Consider the following 22,407-nt stretch of genomic DNA (forward strand, 5'->3'; position numbering starts at 1 on the left):
AATATGTTCTGCCAAGTAATGCGACACTGTATAGGGTGGTATAACGAGCCTCGTCGCTAAAACATTCCACTAGAAATTATCAAATTAATTTGTTTTGCCTGTACATACACAGCAACAGAGAACATTCATAAATAAATCCTACACGGATAGTTAATGGTAATCCCAATGCAAGAAAATAACATTCCTTGTGAAGTCATATGAGTTAGTTCCATAGACTAACGCCAGAGGGAAGATAGTTCCACATTGTGCCGCCAGAAGCTGGAATTGACCGATAACGACATGTCATAAGTTCTAATTACCTCAGTTTCATCTTTCACCGATTGTATAGCTGTTTAACCATTAGTACAGAAAAAAAGGAAAAAAAATAAAAAGCGTACTTTTCAGGAGCAAAAAAAAAGGTAAGACCAGCCTTTCAGATTTCAAAACAGTTTAGTTTATATGATTATCCACATACCAGTTTACTTGCAGTCTTTATGTCTAGACTAGACCGTTTTCCATGTTATATATAGAAACTTTCAAGCTGTAGGTATATCACACATATATCTTAATAAATAAAGTGAATACAGCACAGATCAAGCATTCATTTAGTATACTTCGTATGAATATACATATACTAGTTTAATTTAAATAACTAGTCTTCAAAGTATATTTTTCGTGTTAACTTAACGGTTAAAATTTTCAATAACCAACCCATCAATCACATTAACTAAAGACTAATACAGCATACCTAAACTTAAATGGGTTTTGATACACAGTAAAATTATTCAAACTTGTACTCAATGTTTGTTTCCTAGATGAGCCTAAAATGGCTGTTTTCATTCGTAACTTCTATTAAATTTGATTTTACCCACATTTCTTAAACTATATATCTACCCGATAGGCCTGGCAGAAACAGATGATTAGAGCGATCGACTCGCAATTTGCAGGTCGAGGGACTAAATCCCCGTCCAACCCCACATTCTCGTCCTTTCAGCTGTGGGGCATTATTACATGACAGTCAATCTTATAATTCGTTGGTAAAACAGTAGCCCAAAAGCTGGCGGTGGGTAGTGATAACTAGCTACCTTCCCTCATGTTTTTCACTGATAAATTAGAGATAGCTTGTGCAAGTATACCTCATGTAGCTTTGCGTGAAATTCCAAACAAACAAACAATATATTCAATACAAAGCATTTTATTCTTAAGTAAAAACAATGAATATTATAAAATGTAACATTTTTAAGGCATGTTTCGTAACAATAAAGCCATAAGTATATGATGTTATGCTGTACCAAATACTATCGGCCCGGCATGGCCAGGTGATGAGGGCGCTCGACTCGTAATCTGAGGGTCGCGGGTTCGAATCCCCGTCGCACCAAACATGCTTGCCCTTTCAGCCGTGGGGGCGTTATAATGTGACGGTCAATCCCAATATTCGCTGGTAAAAGAGTAGCCCAAAAGTTGGCGGTGGGTGGTGATGACTAGCTGCCTTCTCTTCAGTCTTACACTGCTAAATTAGGGACGGCTAACGCAAATAGCCCTCGTGTAGCTTTGCGCGAAATTCCAAAAACAAACGAACTATCCTGTGTCGTGACTCTTTCTTCACGTATGGTTTACTCCAAAAATAGCGAAAGAACACGAGTATATAAAGTTTGAATTTTTTCTAATGACTTTCAGTAGTTCCAGACCAAAAATGTTTTATAAGTTACATCAAAAACATTTTTTCGTTTATTATTTGTCATAAAAAACTTAAAATACACCCATTAATGCTAAAAGCTGCCCTTAGTTTATTATTTTGGTAATTTTACAATTGTAATCAAGTTTATCTTCTATTTTCTAATATACAACATAATTTCTATACGAAATTTTATCAAAATTTAATGTATGAAAGTGGTTTCTAAACACGTTGCTGCTCCGCTGTGGCTCGGGTATGTGCACGTGTTTCGTTAACAAATCAAAGTTGGACTGAAGAGGGCACGTGAACGTGTTCAGACGTGTATCAATCCATACAATCCATATATGTTTTTAATCCATACAAACTTGTTCTTATCGTTCCATTATGGTGGACTTAACCTTTATTTTTCTTTATTTTAAAAATTATTGCGTAATAATAGGTTGGAAAACGATTTACAAGCGTAATTAAATGACCCATTTTTTAGGAAACATACTACATGTTTTGGAGCATTATTATTAAAACTTATTATTCACACAGAAGGACGACGACCAATGTTCTGTCGAAACATGTAGCATGTTCTTCCAGAAACGAATCATTTAATTATTTAATATTTAATAAATAAATATTAGCATAACGTGCTACCAGCTCATGTATGGTAAGCAACAACCTTGTCTGAATAGCCGTAATCTCTATTTGCCTTTAGTAATAGTATAACAGGAAACGTGTATTGAGGTTTAATGATTTATGGGTAAGTTAAAATGTAAATTAAAATATACTGTGTGTAAAAGTATTTTTACAAAAATAGTCAAACTGTGTTGTATTACGTATACTATACTATAACTTAGAAAGTTGATCATGTTATTGTAAAGATAGTAAATTTTACAGTTAAAGTTATTATGTCGAAGTCACCGGTTAACAAGCCAAACTGGTTAATAAGAACTTTTGGCGACACTCTATGGGACTAGGTAAAGCTGTCAGAACATTGTGGAACTATCTGTTCCTTGGCAGCCTTCTGTGAAACCATGTGAAACTATTAAAAAATTGTGGAGCTAGATGTTCCTTGTTAGCACTCTGTGGAACTAACGTCTATTGTGTCAGTTCGTTACGTGATAATCCACCTTTTGAGTTTCACTTTCTGATGACAGCCCAGTGAGGCGACTTCTTTTGATAGGTCCCCTCACCACTCGAAGGGAGTTATTTCAGTTTCAGGTAAGTTAATCTGGAGGTCTGTGTCCTTTTACAGAGTTGTGTTGGCCGGTACATGGAAGGTTATTCATGTGGGTGATAGCTTTTGTAACCATGAAAGGTAAAATGTAAAATAACACTAGGTGGCTTCACGTCTCTATTATACCACCCTTGGCTAAATGTCGCTATTCAAACACTTAAGGTTACATGCCACTACTATAACACTTAAGGGTACATGTCACTATTCTAACACCTAAAGTTATGTCACTATTCTGACACTTAAAGCTACGACACTTTTCTAACACGTAAGCCTACATGTCACTATTCTAAAACTGGAAGCTATGTCACTATTCTAAAACTGGAAGCTATGTCACTATTCTAACACCTGAAGCTATGTCACTATTCTAAGACCTAAAGTGCTACATGTTACTATTCTAACATTTAATGCTACGTGTCACTCTTCTTACATTCTAGGATGCTAGTCTTGGCTACATGCTAATGTTATAAATAGTTAGATTTGATTAGTCAGTCACTTATGATTACTAACATCCTAGGTGTTGATGTTATTGGCTAATAATTTACCTAAAGATTTCGGCTTGTATGTAAGGTAAGTGTTTATTATTTTTAAGTACCAACCTTACTTCTTAAGTTCTTACTGTTGAATGATGAACATAAGTTACTTTTCAGGTTCTGACTGTTGAATGATGAACATAACTTACTTGTCAGGTTCTTACTGTTGAATGATGAACATAACTTACTTGTCAGGTTCTTATTGTTGAATGATGAACATAGTTACGTTGCAGGTTCTTACTGTTGAATGATGAACATAACTTACTTGTCAGGTTCTTACTGTTGAATGATGAACATAAGTTACTTTTCACGTTCTTATTGTTGAATGATGAACATAGTTACTTTACAGGTTCTTACTGTTGAATGATGAACATAACTTACTTGTAAGGTTCTTACTGTTGAACGATGAACATAACTCACGTGTCAGGTTCTTAGTGTTGAATGACGAACATAAGTTACATGTCAGGTTCTTACTGTTGAATGATGAACATAAGTTACTTGTCAGGTTATTACTATTGAGTAGTAAACATAATGTACTTGTTAGGTTCTTACTGTTGAATGATGAACACAGTGCACTTGTCAGATATTTGCTGTTGACTGATTAAAAATAACCTTACTTATTAGGTTCTTACTGTTGAACGATGAACATAATGTACTTGTCAGAGAATTGGTGTCGACTGGTAAAAATAACCTTACTTTTTAGGTTCTTACTACTGAATAGTAAACATAACGTACTTATTAGGTTCTTACTGTTGAATGATGAACATATCGTACTTGTCAGATATTTGCTGTTGAGTGGTAAAAATAACCTTACTTATTAGGTTCTTACTGCTGGATGGTAAACATAATCTATTTGTCATGTTTTTATTCATCACTATTAAATATAGCCTTACTCGGATATTATTGACGACTGTGAAAGATAACCTTACTTGGCAGGATGTTTTCAGTAAATCATGGTGAGCGTAACCTTACTTGGTGATTTTCTTCATCTGCTGCTTGATGGAGGAAAAGGCTGGCCTGGAAGCTGGGTTTTCATCCCAACAAGAAAATATCATGGATTGAAAGTCAGATGGACACTCATCAGAGGATATCTGTGGCCGGAATGGTGGCGTAGTTCCCCGTTTAACCTTGTGAATTATTTCTGAAAGACCCATTCAAGCACGTATGTAAAATTTCTTTAAGTATTATCAATTACGTAAATACACTACCACTTAAAAAAACTCGTTTGAACGGTTTCATTCAGATGTATGAAAATATAACAGAAAAGGTGATTACAAATACGTATAACGGTTTTACAATAAGAAGTAAAAAAACCTGTTTGCTAATTAACGTAACTGCAAGATAGACATGTATATGTCTATCTACACCTACACCTTGATTTATGGATGGCTATGCTTTACAGGTCCCGAACAAGGTATGAAAAACAGAAAAATTAAATTATGAAAATAACGTCGATATAGCATTTAGTACTAACAATTACTGTTTGGGTTTTCTGAGTATTTGAATGTAAAATTAGTGATTTTATGCGAATATTTTGAGGTTTTTGTTTCGTTTGCACTAAGTGTTGTAAGAGACAAAAATCTTGAAATATTTTTATGCGTTGTAATTTGTAGACAGACGTATAGGTTAGGGTTAAAAAATAGGTTAAAAATACCTTGAACAGTCGTAAACGTACACTCTTTTATTACTTTAGTATACTATATTAAGTCTCCATCGTATAATACAAAAGGAGATAGAATTAAATATTTAATTTTAATTTAAAGATTAACTGAAATGATTTAATAACAACAGTTTAAAAGAGTGATATACGATATCTTGTTTTATTACATTATTACAATTATTGTCTACAATATTTCTGGTTATTTTTCATGAACGGTTTAGGTGAAAGGCATTAATGTAGCCTACATTTTGTTTTCATGCGAGGGTGTTTAATATTTGTTACAAAATATGTTTAATTTTTTCCTTTAAATTTTGCACAAGCTACTCTAGAGCTATTTGGGATAACCGTCTCTAAATTTGATGTAATAGCCTAGAGGGAAGATTGAAGCAACCTATTGCCAGCTCTTGGGCTACTCTTTGTCAAGGAATAGTGAGACTAAACAATACTCTCACGAGTGAAAGGGTGAGAGTATTTGGTGACGAATTTCGAACCCACTACCCACAAATTGCGACTTGAATGCCTTAACCACCAACTTCTTTTATATGTGCCACTGTTTCTTATATTACATCATTAAAAAAAAGTCCCTAATGCTGAATTGACATACTAGAGGAAAGACAGTTAGGGTTATTTTAGCATAGTAGTCCCGAGCTTTCAACTGCTAGACTGGAGGGATAAAAGACACTCAATGGCATCTACCACCAGCTTTTCAGTAACTCATGTTTGACCAACGAGGATTAGGACGTTATTTTTGTAGTGCATCCACGGCCACAAGGTGCAAAGAGAGGTTTTGCGGCAGCGAGCCGCCAACATTGAAACCTCGCATTCACATTCCGAGAGCGCTAACAACTAGATCATGCCTGGGCCAACTCGCTTCCGGAGCCATGTTTTATTATAATATCAAGCTGTTATTGTAATTAAACTTTATCTGTGATTATTTCACTTAAATATTCTAATTGGAATATCCTGATAAAATCAGATATGTGATTCAGACTGGTATTTTTAATACTTACAAGAATGTATCCTGAATCGATAGAATTTCAATTTTGTTTTATGAATTTCGCGCAAAGCTACACGAGGGCTATCAGCGATGGGTAGGCAGCTAGTCATCACCACCACCGTCAGCTCTTGAGCTACTCTTTTACTAACTAACAGTGGGATTGACTATCATATTATAACACCCCACGACAGAAAGAGCGAGTGTGTTTAGTGCCAGGATTCGAACCTGCAGGTTGCGAATCGAGTGCTCTAATCACCAGGGGTTGGCGTATTTTTAAGTATTTTTGTATTTTTCGATGTTTCATGAATTTTCTCTGCAAAAAAACTGGGGAGCGGTACTAATACCAAAGCTCGTTCCTTTTAGTGATATAAAGTGTTTGTTAATTTAGCGCAAAGCTACACGAGGGCTATCTGCGCTAGCCGTCCCTAATTTAGCAGTGTAAGACTGAAAGGAAGGCACCTGGTAATCATGACCGAGTACAAACTTTTACCACTCTTTTACCCAGTAATTGTGGGATTGATCGTCATATTATAATGCCTCCACAGCTGAAAGGGCGAGCATGTTTGGTGGGACAGGGATTCGAACCCGCGACCCTCAGATTGCGACTCGAGCACCCTAACCACTTGGACATGTCGGACTGAATCCTTAGATAACAACAACAGATAAATTAGAAAACAAGAAAGTAAGTAACTCTCGCACTCTTGGAAGGTAAACCTTACTTCTCTGCGAATCTCTCTCGAACGATGCATTATGTACGTGGTTATTAACGACTAGGCTAGAGATCTCTAGCCTCCATATATAACAATTCCTAATATACACTACCGACTGCAGTTGGATCAGTTAATAAGCAGCATCAACAGATAGGTTCTGTTCAGCTTTTTGAGGCCCGGCATGGCCAAGCGTGTTAAGGCGTGCGACTCGTAATCTGAGGGTCGCGGGTTCGAATCCCTGTCGCGCCAAACATGCTCGCCCTCTCAGCCGTGGGGACGTTATAATGTGACGGTCAATCCCACTATTCGTTAGTAAAAGAGTAGCTCAATAGTTGGCAGTGGGCGGTGATGACTAGCTGCTTTCCCTCTAGTCTTACACTACTAAATTAGGGACGGCTAGCACAGATAGCATCGAGTAGCTTTGTGCGAAATTCAAAAACAAACAAACAAACAAACGACTCTTTGAACTGAATACCGGGATTTACTGTTATTTTTGTCACGAACCCTCAGTTGAAAGTGTGTATTGGTTTCATTTCTCGAATCTTATACTTCTCAACCTTCACTGATCACATCAGTTCCCTGAAGAAAGATATGAAGTTCGTCTTCCAAAAGCACTCACGTTTGTCGGGTCTTTTGCGTTTTACGTTAATGATAAAGTTCACTTAGTTACTCATGAACCAAGCTTACCTTTCGGCCTATACATCTTGTTCGACTTCGAATCAGTGGACTCGAACGGCTCTAATCTAGTAACGATTTCTTGAAGAATAATCGCAAAGCTGTAGACGTCGCCTTTTTGTGAACCTTGAAGACCGAAGATTTTATTACGAATGTGTTCAGGGGCCGTCCACAATAATGTTCCTACAGGAAAGAGAAGGAAATATTTAGTCACTAAATACAGTCAAAGCTATTTCCTTGCTAGGTGTACAGTCAATCAAAGTTGATTTATTATACTAAACGTACAGTATATATTGCGACACGAAGAAATAAATAAGTAGATTGTTATAATATTTGAAGAATGTATGTTATATACAAGTACTAATATTATGTATGCATTGAAGAAATAAAGGAGTTGTCCTTAATATTACAAGAGCACGTATCATCTACGTGGATGTGGTCCACAGGTTGACTCAATTAGCAGAACCTTAATATTGCAATAACACGTATCATCTAGGTGGGTGTGGTCCACTGTTTGACTCAACTAGCAGAATCTTAATATTACAATAACACGTATCATTTACATGAATGTGGTCCATTGTTTGAGTCAGCTACAAGTCCTTAATATTGCTATAATACGTATTATCTACGTGGGTGAAGTTGAGTATTTGAGTTAACTACAGAATTTTTATTTTATATTTATACGTCACCTACGTGGGTGCGGTCGTGAGTGCATCTCGGCTTGTGATAGTAGCGATTGCAAACCAAAGTCGGACACTTTCACCATGAATCTTCCATCGATCAAACAGTTGGTCGACTTCAGATGACCATGAAATTCTATTGAACTCTGATGAAGAAACGACATTCCCTGGAAGATAATGTGGACTATGGATTATATATATATAATAAATATATATAAGAACAAAAATAAACAATACAGAGAAAATGAGAGGGACAGAAACAATAAATAATTTATTTTGATACGTATTTAATTGACTAATTAATTGATTATACGATATTGGTTGCTCCTCCTCCTAATTATGAAGTCCTGTCGCAGCATGTTTGTTATTGCGCATATCAGGTAGCGTTACATCGCTCCAAATTCCTAACCACCGACTATAACGAGCAACAGATCAACAGCAACTATTTTTACTTCTCTTTCTATTATTATTCATTATTTTACACATATTATTATTTATTTTTATTTCCAACACCAATCACACAATGTAAATGAAACTGAATTAATTTGTTCTATTACAATTATGCGCTTTAGAAGTTTGGTAACAGCTCATAATATGTTTTTTTTCTTCAAACGTATTTTATTGATAATAAACTGTCAACTGTGGTTTTGTAGACCATTGTATCGGTGAGCATGAAACTTTCAAGTTATGGTTCGTTCAAAGTGTGCACTAATAATTCTCTCGATAGAAAATCACATTTCAAATTTGTGTGAGAGAAGTGCACACGAAAGCCCTTGTTCAAATAAATATGTGTTTACATTAACGTCAAAGGTAAGCAAACCACTAAATGTATATGTAAAAACGGCTCGTTTGGATTGAGAAAATATTTTACGTAGAAAAGCGAACAACGTTTCGACCTTCTTCGGTCATCGTCAGGTTCACAGGTTTGTTAGGAAGGTCAAAACGTTGTTTTCTGCTCGTCAATAAAAGTGTTAACACCCACACCAGCCGTTCTGAGAAACAATTTTTTATTTCATCTGGGTTTCTCTTAATGAAGAATCAAGAAATGAATGTCTTTAAACTATCTTAAATAGATTTCAATGTATTTCTTTATTTGAGGAATTCCGCGGACGGTTTTCTACATTAGACACCCGACTTTTGTGGTGACAGACTAAAGAGAATACCATCCACCGCCAGTTCTTCTCTGATCCAATAATGGAATTAGTTCGTTCCTTTTATAACGTACTCATAGTAATAACGTTCAGAGCAAGATTTACTTTTATTATTATTACCTTGTTCTTTTTTGGTAACGGGACACAGAACACGGAAACTCATCTCCAAAATCCGGTATGGTTATTACCGGATAATGTTCGACACACGTATGCTGAATTTTCTCTCTATTCTCAGATCATTTTAACGTTTTAAAGCCAAGTACAATTTTTTAAAGACTGTATTAGTGACATTTCAAGCTGAAATATTCCCATCAACTTACCTCTACAATGTCATTTATGATGGAACATCGAAAGGGCCAATCAATCTTAAAGGAATCGTTATCCAGAAGGTCCTGTGTTATTAAACATGAATATTTTAAACACCTGGAGATCCTGTGTTATTAAACATGAATATTTTAAACACCTGAAGGTCCTGTGTTATAAAACATGAATATTCTAAATATCATCTTAATATCTTTCTGAGACATGAGGTTCTGGTTTAAGAAAACAAAACTTTAACCCTATCTACTAGACTTTAATGAACAAACATAGATGTTTAGAGTAACAAAAAAACACTGTTAAAATAGTCCTAATACTTTTTTAGCCGACCTATCTTGTCTTAAATTAAAAAAACGGAAACTTTTTATGTGATTTGATAAGTCATAGATACTTATCGAGTGATTATTTTTCATTGATGTCTCCTATGTCAATTGAGATTTAACCTTAACATGTTAAAATGGTCAAATCCTCTAATTACAGTTACTGCCAGCCAGTGTGCTTAATTTATGTAATAATACAATCTGGTGATGTTGTGCTGATTATTATAACACCAGAGCCCTATCAAAATTTGGCAGACGTATGACGTCATCATAATGGTAAAGATCTCAAAAGCTAAGTTCAGTTGTTGTGAGTCCATTTTAGGTAAAGAAAATGTAGTTAACACCAATTGTTGCCCCCTAGTGGCACAACGGTATGTATGCGGACATACAATGCTAGAATTCGGATTTTGATACCCGTGGTGGGCAGGGCGTAGATAGCCCATCATATTGCTTTGTGCTTAACTTCAAACAAACGCTAATTATTTGATACGATTTACAATAGTACTAAACTGCATATTCCTACAGTATCAAAAGAAAACGTGTAACTCAACTTCCTTTATATCAGCAGCAAAACAAAACAAAAACAAGAGCGGTTTGCCAAATAAAAATCAGTAACATTAAAACAAGTTTTATATTCGCATACTATTAATTTGCTGTCTTTGTAAATGCAGTACACTGTTAACAACCTTTACTTCTATAATGCCTTGTTGTACATCTCCTGTCCTGTCAATACAACTAGCCAAAAAATAACGACCTTCTTTGTATATCATGTAAACAATAAGTCGTTTGAAGACGTGCGGGTTTTGAACACAGAGTATAATTGTAAAAGTTACTTTTATTAAGTGTTTTGATAACCACGTGACGTATGACAAAAAACATTTCACCATTTTAACTCTCTAACACATGCTTTTAAGACAAGACGGTTACATTGTGTCTGATGCCTGCTCCTGAGAAAGGATGAAACACTGTGTACTGAGAGGTCTGCGAGAGGGAAGTCTACTATTGGACATGGGGAATCGCAAACAGGTAGAGTGTTTTCTGGCACTCTAAGTGTTTGATTACACTATGTAACAAAATTTTTACTTTCTCTTGTTCCTGGGCAGAAAGCATTATTTCCCAATTTCTAATGCCTAAAGTAAATGGAAAAGACCTATTTTTCTCTTCAAACTTTGTTTTTCTGACCTGGGTTACAAAATTTTCAAAATTACACATTTTCCAGAACAATCCAGGTAGATTCAGTGCTGATAGAGAATTTTTCCGAACTTACAAGAATTTTCAAGAACTTTCTAGAATGTTTTAGAAGCCTCAAAGCTGTGTTGCTTCTTAATGGAAATCTTTCTAGAATGTTTTAGAAGCCTCAAAGCTGTGTTGCTTCTTAATGGGAATAAGTATCCGTCTCTTCCCCTGGCTCATTTGGTACACCTTAAAGAGGAATACAACAGCGGCAAGACCTTGCTAGAAGCCTTGAAGTATGATGAGTGTGGCTGGGAGGTTATTGGAGACTTCAAAATGGTGGCATTCCTGATGGGTCTCCAAAGAGACTTTACCAAGTTTTCCTGTCATCTTTCCCTTTGGAAACAGGAAGCACTGACCACTTCTCTGTGGGGAGGCACAATGTCAAGTGTGAGTCAGAAGGTATTGTTCCCACCATTGCACATAAAGTTGGGTCTTATGAAACAATTTGTCACAGCTCTTGATAAGGAGCCTGCAGTCTTCAAGTACCTTCGAGACTTTTTCACTAAACTGTCTGAGGCAAAGGTCAAAGCTGGTGTCTTCGTTGGACCACAAATAAAGAAGAAGATTTTGGAATGCACAGAATTCCTCAAGAAGCTCAGTAGGAAGGGAAAAAAGCCTAGGGCAGCTTTGTTGCAGTGGTTTGGGGCTTCTTTGGCAATCACAAGGCCGAAAATTATGTGGAACTGGTTGAGGCTCTAGTGATTAACAACGGCAAAATGGGCTGCAGGATGTCCCTGAAAGTCCATATACTTGACGTTCATCTTCAAAAAATTCAAGGAAAACATGGGAGCATACTAAGCGCTTCCACCAAGATATACTGGACTTTGAACGCCCCTACCAAAGAGCGTATAACGAAAACATGATGGGAGACTATATTTGGGGGCTGATACGTGAAAGTGATTTACATTACAGTTGCAAATCTCAAAAAAACTACTCACTTTTGAACCTTTTTGTTCATTTTTGTATAACTGTAGTATAAATACATGTAAATCTTGATTCATATGTTGTTTTATTCAGACCTTAGGTAAATGAAAATGTGCAAATTTGCCCGTCTTTACATAGAAAATAGGTTAATTTCTAAATTTCTTTATCCAGGTCACAAAAGCAAAGTTTGAAAATAATAATGGTCATTTTCTGTACTTTTACAACATAAGCAATTTAGAACTAGCACATACTATCCAGGAACAAAATTTGCGTTACATAGTGGTATGAAATACACTTAATTCCAGGTATAAATTGAGTAGCTTTATATATGTAGTTTCTGAAGTGTCGGAACTCACTTCAAATTTTACGTGCCCGAGCGGTGCTCTGGTGCACCCCAACAGCACTACATCCCTAATCCAAACTATTTATAACTGCTTCATAGTTTATGACAAGTTTATATTTTAAACTGATATGATAGTAAGACGACATGTTAAAACTATTTATCTTCTGACCTGAGCCGTAGCATACATCCTCGGTATATTTATATTTATTCTGTTTTTCTATTGTTGGTCAGTTTATACCTAAGAGGAGTTTTTCTTTTAATTTTCTGACCTTAAACGGATGTTTGACAAACGCAAACGAACTTGGCAGGTGTTTAGTTTATAGAGAGACAAACTTGGCAGGAGTTTAGTTTATATAGAGAGGAGTTTCAAGAATTCCCTCCCCAACTGGAGTGATCAGGAACGTTGCGGTTCCTCTTCGTCCCCTCACGTGAGATGTTATTTAACTGTACTTGAAACTTTGCCTGTATTTAATATTTAATTTTTTCTTATTTAAGGTATGAAGTGCGACGGGACATTATAAAATTGGCGGGTGAGAAAAAGCGAAGAAGTGAGCCAGTCCAGAGCCAGACAAGCAGATGTCAATGTAAATATCAACATAAAACGACCTGATTCAGGGCTGGGCAGTAGTCTTGGCTGGCATCTAAAGAGTCAATGTCTGGAATTTGGATGTGGGGGGAAACAGGAGTGCCCCAAGAAAACCCACTTTCACAGGACAGGCGCCGAAAGTTTTACCTGTCCTGTGCCCGAATCTAAAAGAGAAATAAATATAAACATGTATCTACCTAATCTGTGCTTATATTTCTTGTTGAGTGATTTGTGGTTGTTCAAACATGCTATATGATGAAATGTATTTTGTTGATGCACTGGATAGTTTACATAATGATGCAGTTGGTTTGTTTCTGGTTTCTGCTTTCAAGTAATATTTGTAAGATATTTCTGTGACCCTGTTTCTAAGAGTTGGTAAGTTACTGATTTGGTGTATATATTTGACCGGTGTGTATATTGGTAGTCTGTTTGCTGCTCTTAGTATTTTATTTTGTTGTACTTGGATTTTCTGTAGTGTGTTGTTAGAAATATTGTATGTGACTTGACATCCGTATTCTATTAACAGACGGATGTAAGCATTGTATATTTGGATGATAGTCTCTGGTGAGCAGTTTGAATGTTTGCTGGATATGGTCATTAAATATGAAATGCGTTTTTTTGATGGATGAGTGTATGTTGTTGACATGCTTTTTCCATGTTAATCTTGAGTCAAATGTGATGCCAAGGAATGTGATGTGCCTGCTCATGATGATAGGCGTATTGCCAAGTGTGATATTTACTTTTGTCAGAGTTATTCTGTCTTTTTACTTTCCTATAAAAAGTGATTGCTTGTGTTTTTGTTGGATTTAAAACTACTCTCCACTTGTTGCTCCAGCTCGTGACATTGTTTGGTGATTCTTGAACGCGAGACATGGCCATTACTGGGTTTTTAGAGATACTCCAGAGAGCAATGTCGTCTGCGTATTGTAAGTGTACGTTAAACTGAGAAAAGTATATCACTGACAAAAATAATTTATAGAAGTGTCGACAGGACGGATTCTTGGGGCACTCCTGCAGTTATATTGAAAGATTTTGATAAAGTTTTATTGACCTTTACTTGGGCTGTTCTATCAATTAAGAAGTTTGATATCCATTTAATAATAGTGGGATTTATTTTCAGATGAGTTAATTTATATTAATGGCGTTGTGTCAAACACTGTCAAATGCTTTTTTAACATCCAAAAATACACCTATGGTTACCTGATTGTTTTTAAATGCTTTGTAAATTGATTCAGTGAGTCGTGTGAGGTGATCTATTGTTTGCCTGTTTTTTCTGGAAGCATTTTGAGGTTCGGATGGAATGTTATTTATTTCACAGAAATGGAGGAGTCGATTTGAAATGATTTTCTCCATCAGTTTGCCAAGACAACTTAAGAGACTGGTAGGACGGAAGTTATCAGGATGTGTCCTGTTTGTTTGTTTCTTTGGTATCGTGGTGATAATGGCTTTTCTCCATGTGTCGGGATAATAACCTGTTGTTAGTGAGATGTTCATGATATTGGTGAGATGTTGTAATAGAAGACTGGAACTTTTTTGTAAATAATATTTGGTATTTGATCATGTTCTGTGGTGGTGATTTTTTTATTGATTGAATTTGAATGGTTTTCTAGTGTCTTACCGGGGAATTGTGGCGTGAAGGAAGATTGATTTGTATGTATGTAGTTATTAACATGTTGTTGGCGTTGTGTGTCAAAGTCGACTGATTTTAGGTCACTGAATGAGGATTTGTAGTAGTCGGCTAATAGGTCTGCTTTCTCCGAGTCGGTCCTTGCGATTGTGTGTGATGTGTTGTATGAAGTAATTTGTGTTTTTGTCGGAAGAAATACTCTCACTTTTTTTCCAAAATTTTTTTGGGTTATTATTTTCAAGATATCTGCGTTTTTATAACCAGAAACTTTAAAATACAATACCCTTAAGCTGCCCCTGGAGATAAATTCTGAAATCTGGGAGGTACACGGTTCGTCAGGACAGAATCCGATAAAGCGAACTAGATTCTCGTGTGTGACGTTCCTCATCTGAAATAAACACGAATTACAAGTTTTATTAAGAAACTCACGGCTGAAACCTTTTTAATACATGCAAAATGAAAACAAAAAAACATGTGACAGTTAGAATGAAAACGCTAATTTTTGCAAACCTTTAATATGTTTGGAATCAATGACAAAATGGCCAATAAGAAATCAAAAAAGACAAATTACCCTGGTGGCAACAAAACGAATAAATTATGAATATATGTGAGTGTTTTCGTATAATAAAGACACAACGAGCCATCTGCCGATTCCCTCGAGGGGAATCGAAACCCTATTTTAGTCTTCTAAATCCCAAGACTTACCACTGTTCCACCGGGGGACAAGTATGAAGGGTAACGGGAATGAACAGTTCTTGAAATCATACTTTTAACACTCAGATTTATACTACTTCATAATTAATACTTAACTCGGGGGACACGTTTACAACTACTCCCCCGTGGCACAGCGACATGTTTGCAAACGTATCCCACAAGAAATTGGGTTTCAATACCCGTGGTGGGCAGAGCACAGATAGCCCTTCGTGCCTAACTACGAAGCAAACAAATATACACCAATAAATATCGAAAGAAGTTATAATTTCAACGGTCAGTTTTCTATTATTTCACGAAAAGTAGTAATAAATTAAAGGCTACTGATAATAATAAATAATTATAATAATAAATTAGAGGTTACTGATAATAATAATAAATAATAATATTATTAAATGAAGGTTACTGATAATAATAAATAATAATAATATCAAATGGAGGTAACTGAAAATAGTAAATAATAATATTAAATGGAGGTTACTGATAATAGTAAATAATAATAATATTAAATGGAGGTTACTGACAGTGATAAATATTAATATTATTATAATAAGAAAACTTAATTTTAAAAGTACCTGGAACAAAAAGTAATAACAATGAAACTAACGTTATATGCTCTTCCACAATAAAGGGTATTAACTAAGTTCAATTATTTCGTCCCCAGACAAATATAACTCAGAGAATATAGCTTTCTTTTCATGTTTCGGATATCCATTTAGTAAGCTTCACCTAGTATTAATATCCACTTAGTAAGCTCCACCTAGTAATAATATCTACTCAGTAAGCTTCGCCTAGTAATAATATCCACTTAGTAAGGTAATCTACTTATAATATCCACTCATTAAGCTCCACCTATTCATAATATTTACCCAGTAAGCTAATCTACTAACAATATCCACTAAGTAAGCTAATATGCAAATAATATCCACTCAGTAAGCTTCAACTAGTAATAATATCCAGTCAGCAAGCTTTACCTAGTAATTTGTTTGTTTTTGAATTTCGCACAAAGCTACTCGAGGGCTATCTGTGCTACCCGTCCCTAATTTTGCAGTGTAAGGCTGGAGGGAAGGTAGCTAGTCATCACCACCCACCGCCAACTCTTGGGCTTCTCTTTTACCAACGAATAGTGGGATTGACCGTAACATTGTAACGCCCCCACGGTTGAAAGGGCGAGCATGTTTGGCGCAACGGGGATGCGAACCCGCGATCCTCATATTACGAGTCGCACGCCTTAACGCGCTTGGCCATGCCGGGCCCTCACCTAGTAATAATATCCACTCAATATTAGTATATTATCATATAGTTAATATGCTCCATGTACAACTAGTCTGCAGACTTGTCTGTTTTGCACTTTTGCATAAACATACTCGAGGGGTCATTTGCGCTAACCGACCGTAATTTAAAAGTGAGGTAACCAAGAACAGCATTTATCAACCGTTTTAATATCATGGACTAGCTCGCTGTCTCCTTAAACTACTGACCCACTAAAGTACAAGTACAAAACAATAATCACGATTTACATATTAATAAATTAATATCCTGTCAGTTTTTCTTTTTTGGTTGTTGCTGTTTTTAAAATCCGACTGATCGGCAAAGTAGTTCTGATAGGCCTGCGCTGGTCTGCGGTTCGGTAATTGACAAACATGGATTAGAAGAAAGGTTCATTCGCTTACACCTGAGTCAATGACCCGTTAAGAAAACAAGCGGATTCGCCTAAAACGGTCACACGGTAAGACAAAATAGATTGGTTCACATAAATTGGTGAGCATAACCAGCTGGTGGCAACTCTCGAGTTATTTTTTTTTCAACGAAAAATGAGATTCATTGTCCCGTTATATTACTCCCAAGGCTAAAAGGGCGAACATGTTCGGTGACTGGATTCGAACTAGACCCTGCAGTCCCGTCATGCTAAATAATAGCATGACGTATTTCACTTATTATAAAGTATTTATAATGAAGAAGGAAAGTCCTGGTACAGGCTACTTCGACATCTTACCTTTTTGAAATCCAGAAGAACATCTCTCGACACATGGAGTCTTTTAATATCCAAAGGTTTTACTGCTACTTTGGTGCCCTGTACATGAAACCAAAAACTTTACGATTCAGTAGTAGCTCAACACTAATAAACTGGACGTAGCACTTTTCTCATTGATTTATTAGTATTCAGTAGTAGCTCTACACTAATAAACTGGATGTAACACTTTGTTTATTGATTTATGTATTTTTATAACAGACTCCCAGAATTATATGGAAGGACTAGATGATATAATCCAAACCTCCATTATTCTCCTGACTCCTTAGATTTAAATGCTCTTTTCATTTTGATTTTTTGATTTTTTTAACTTAGCATGTGTAACATATTTTCCTTTCTTTTCACCAAGTTACTGTATACCAACACTTTTGACTCATTAGATGTAACCGCTTTTATTTATCTCGTTAGATTTATTAAACTCTTACTGTTACCTTGACCCGTTTGCCTAAAGCGGTGACTCAGTAAGAAAAACAAGTCGACTCGCTTAAAACAATAGCTTAGTAGGACAAACAAGTCGATTCTTTTAAAGCGATAGCTTAGTAAGAAAAACAAGTCGACTCTCTTAAAGCGATAGCTTAGTAAGAAAAACAAGTCGACTCCCTTGAAGCGATAGCTTAGTAAGAAAAACAGGTCAACTATCCTATGTGGGAAATCGGTATGTAAAACAGCTCGGTTCGCTTATGCCAGTGACTCATTAAGAAAAACAAATCCATTCGCTTAAGCCTGAGTCAATGACCCGTTAAGAAAACAAGTTGATCCGCCTAAAACCGTTACGCGGTTAGAAAAATAGGTTGGTTCACATAAATTGGTGACTCGGTAAGAAAAGTAGTTCGCTCGACTAAGGAGATAATTATATATGTAAAAACGGTTTGTTTGGGTTAAAATTTTTTACGTAGAGGAGTGAACTATGTTTCGACCTTCTTTACATATATATTTCTCTACAGGTGGGTTTTGTCGACATCACTGAAGGAGATAATTCTGTAAGAAAAAAAAAAAATAGGCCGATTTGCTTAGGCCCGTAAATCGGTAAGAAGTGGTTTTGTTAGATCTCAATATGAGTTCTAATATTTTCATGTTTATGTACAAAGCTTTAATTGTAAATTTTATGTTTTAAAAAGAGCAACACTAAACTAAATATTTTCATTGAAAGAGTATAAACAAGTAATTTAACCACAATACTTCTAAATAAATATATATTTTGAATACAATAAACTATAACTGCTATATTTCCTTATTACTTATCTATTAAAGGGGGAAACTTTACTGCAATAACAGGTGTATACACGTTTAAGCCGTCTCTTTACCTTATAGAGTCCAATTTTGATTCCCATGACGTCACTGTCGGTCAAGCCATCCATTTGTGATTTAGTACCTTGTCTCTGCAAATACAAGGAGGATAGAACACGTTACGTTAAAAGGTATCTTATAATACACGAATCTAAGCTCTGAATTTCTAGTGTTTCTCCGCTGAACTATAATAATGTTAAGGTTTCACATAACTCCTAAGACGTAGTCCACTCCTTGTATCTTATTGAGTAAAATTATAATTATAAACTATGGTTTCACTTAACTCTTAAGTAGTGGTCCCCTTATTGCATCATATTGGGTAAAATTATATAATTATGGTTTCACTTAACTCTTAAGTAGTGGTCCCCTTATTGCATCATATTGGGTAAAATTATACAATTATGGTTTCACTTAACTCTTAAGGCGTGGTCCGCTTTTTGCATCTTATTGGATAACATTATAATTAAATGAAGGTTTTGGTGGACTCGTAAGACGTGGTCCACATTCTGAATCTTACAAAATAAACTTAAGATTTATCTGTGTTAACTCAGAGTGTGAAGAAGTTTATAAAGATTCGGTAAAAGTATTAATTTTCTGAGTGAAATATGTACAAAAAACTCCCAGTATTAAGTGTTGAGATTATTGCTACACCAACATTATCTTTACGTGATGTATTGATTATATAAGATCGTATAAAGTAATGGACCTGAAATAAATTTTTTTTATAAATACCGTTTAAAACTGTATTAGAAACCGATGTAGTTCATTTCCCACCAAAAACTTAAAGGGGAAAATATTTAAACTGTGCCACCTGTTTGGGATGAGGAAGTTTTGATATTCATTTTCAAACTCCTCATTCAGGTATACATAAAACACTTACAGTATGAACACTTCATCTTAAGATACATCAATACACTTAAATTACAATGACTTCATTTAGGTATACATAAAACACTTACAGTATGAACACGTCATCTAAAGATACATCAATACACTTACAACACAATCTCTTTATTCAGGTATACATAAAATACAGTATGAACACGTCATCTAAAGATACATCAATACACTTACAACACAATCTCTTCATTCAGGTATACATAAAATACAATATGAACACTTCATCTTAAGATACATCAATACACTTAAATTACAATGACTTCATTTAGGTATACATAAAACACTTACAGTATGAACACGTCATCTAAAGATACATCAATACACTTACAACACAATCTCTTTATTCAGGTATACATAAAATACAGTATGAACACGTCATCTAAAGATACATCAATACACTTACAACACAATCTCTTCATTCAGGTATACATAAAATACAATATGAACACGTCATCTAAAGATACATCAATACACTTACAACACAATCTCTTCATTCAGGTATACATAAAATACAGTATGAACACGTCATCTAAAGATACATCAATACACTTACAACACAATCTCTTCATTCAGGTATACATAAAATACAGTATGAACACGTCATCTAAAGATACATCAATACACTTACAACACAATCTCTTCATTCAGGTATACATAAAATACAGTATGAACACGTCATCTAAAGATACATCAATACACTTTCAATACAATCTCTTCATTCAAGTATACATAAAACACACGGTATAAACTCTCAGTCTAAAGATACATCAGCACACTTACAACACAATTACTTCATTCAGGTATACATAAAACACTTACAGTATAAATACGTCATCTAAAGTATATCAATACACTTACAACACAATTTCTTCATTCAGGTATACATAAGACACAGTATGAACACTTCATCTAAAGATGCATCAATAAACTTACAATACAATCAGTTTATTCCGGTATACATATAACACCTACAGTATAAACACTTCATCTAAGGATACATGAATACACTTACAATACAATCACTTCATTCAGGTATACATATAACACTTACAGTGTAAACACTTCATCTAATGATACATCAGTTCACTTGTAGTATGAACATTTCATCACGAGTCACGAAAGTGGTTCATAATCGAGATCTTAAAAAACTGCATAAAACTACAGTAAAACATTTGGTCACAAAATCATCTTAATCGCTAGTGATTCAGTTGCAACAACCTTTTAAAACTTTACTATTCGCTGCTAAGGCTGTACACGTATAAAAATACAGAATAAACAAGCAAGGCGGACTTACAAGGAAAACAAAATCCGTTGAAAACAGCTTTATAAGTTATTATTTTGCCAGTCTAAAGTAGGGATATTAAAAACAACAACAACAACAACATAGAGAAACAAGGCTGGATATATTGTAGTCATTAAGTACTCAAACTACAAACCTCTATTCTAATTCCATGCTCTTACCTATAATTACATTTGATGGAGGCAAACAGACATTCATCCTAAAATACATCAATACATTTTCAGTACAAACACTTGATCTAGAGATACATCATTACACGTAAAGTACAAGCGCTTCACCCAGAAATACATTAGTACACTTGTACTGGGTCGGGGGTAAGCTTCAGGGCTGGTAACGCTAAATTTGGGCGAAGGTACTCGAGCTGGACATAAATAGATAGTCCTCTGTATAACCATTCGCTAACCAGATAAAAACAAAAAATTAACAACTTACAGCAGATGCTCTAGACATACTGTCTTCACTTCCACCAATGCTCGCCAGTGACTTTACTTTCCCGTCGTGGAAGATGATTTCATCCCATCGGATTTTCCACCACAGGTTGTTCAGTTCCGACTCCAATTTTACTTTCCTATGTTTGTCAGAACAATTTGTTAAAATAATGAACTCGTTTATAATAGCACCAAAGCTGGACTCTGGACAACATCAGTATATTGATAGCTGAAGATTATCGTTATTTAGCTGGCGAATCGGAATTGAGGTCGCAGTTGAGCATTACTTTGTGTGTTTGTGTGTTTTGTTATAGCAAAGCTACTTCGGGCTATCTACCGGGCCTAGTGTGGAGAATCGAATGCCTCAAGTTAGCATTGTAAACCCGAAAATTTACCGCTGTTAGACCAGGAGACTGGGCATTACTAATGTACTACTAACCCTAATATGGATTAACATGCAGTTCTTTAGAGCTAGTGTAGAAACACACGTTAGATCTGACAAGTAAAGCGTTTGGTTTGCAGACCCATAGAAACTAAATTTCATTGAAATGATTAACTTAGCTTTGAATGGCTTCAAGGTTGAATTAAAACACTGAATTGGTATTACAATATTGTTCTTTGTCTGCTAAAAACAAGTAGTAGTTTATCCTGCACAAAATCCAGGGAGGTGATTTTATAGCAATGTGTTTTCTTCAAGCTGTTAAGATATTTTAAAGTAATATAGTTAAATAAAACTGAAGCGTTAAACAAACATTTTAAAATGTGAATAGCTTAGGAACGAAACATGGATAGTTTTCGCGGCCCGGCATGGCCCAGTGGTTATGGTGCTTGACTCGCAATATGAGGGTCGTGGGTTCGAATGCCAGTCCCATCAAACATGCTCGCACTTTCAGTCATGGAAGTGTTATAATGTACGGTCCGTCCCACTATTCGTTGGTAAAAGAGTAGCCCAAAAGTTAGCGGTGGGTCGTGATGACTTGTTGCCTCCCTTCTAGTCTTACATTATTAAATTATCGACGGCTAACGCAAATAGCCTTGTGTAGCTTTTCACGAAATTCAGAAACAAACAAACTGACAGTAGTATAAAATTACAAATATCGTGGATAACTTTGT

General features: G+C 35.5%; 1 protein-coding gene across 1 annotated transcript in view; it reads right to left on the reverse strand.

Annotated features, from left to right (window-relative positions):
- Window positions 1–22,407, reverse strand: part of LOC143254997 (atrial natriuretic peptide receptor 1-like) — a 42,638-nt gene that overhangs the window by 15,756 nt on the left and 4,475 nt on the right. The window contains exons 4-11 of the mRNA XM_076509957.1: window positions 21,299–21,434; window positions 18,684–18,758; window positions 17,344–17,421; window positions 14,920–15,024; window positions 9,603–9,674; window positions 8,145–8,298; window positions 7,464–7,634; window positions 4,382–4,550 (exon numbers count right to left, since the gene is read on the reverse strand). Of these exons, the coding sequence (XP_076366072.1) occupies window positions 4,382–4,550; window positions 7,464–7,634; window positions 8,145–8,298; window positions 9,603–9,674; window positions 14,920–15,024; window positions 17,344–17,421; window positions 18,684–18,758; window positions 21,299–21,434 (960 nt within the window). The remainder of the gene's footprint in view (window positions 1–4,381; window positions 4,551–7,463; window positions 7,635–8,144; window positions 8,299–9,602; window positions 9,675–14,919; window positions 15,025–17,343; window positions 17,422–18,683; window positions 18,759–21,298; window positions 21,435–22,407) is intronic.

This window comes from Tachypleus tridentatus, chromosome 7 (assembly GCF_004210375.1).
Source record: "Tachypleus tridentatus isolate NWPU-2018 chromosome 7, ASM421037v1, whole genome shotgun sequence".
Classification (NCBI taxonomy): Eukaryota; Metazoa; Arthropoda; class Merostomata; order Xiphosura; family Limulidae; genus Tachypleus; species Tachypleus tridentatus.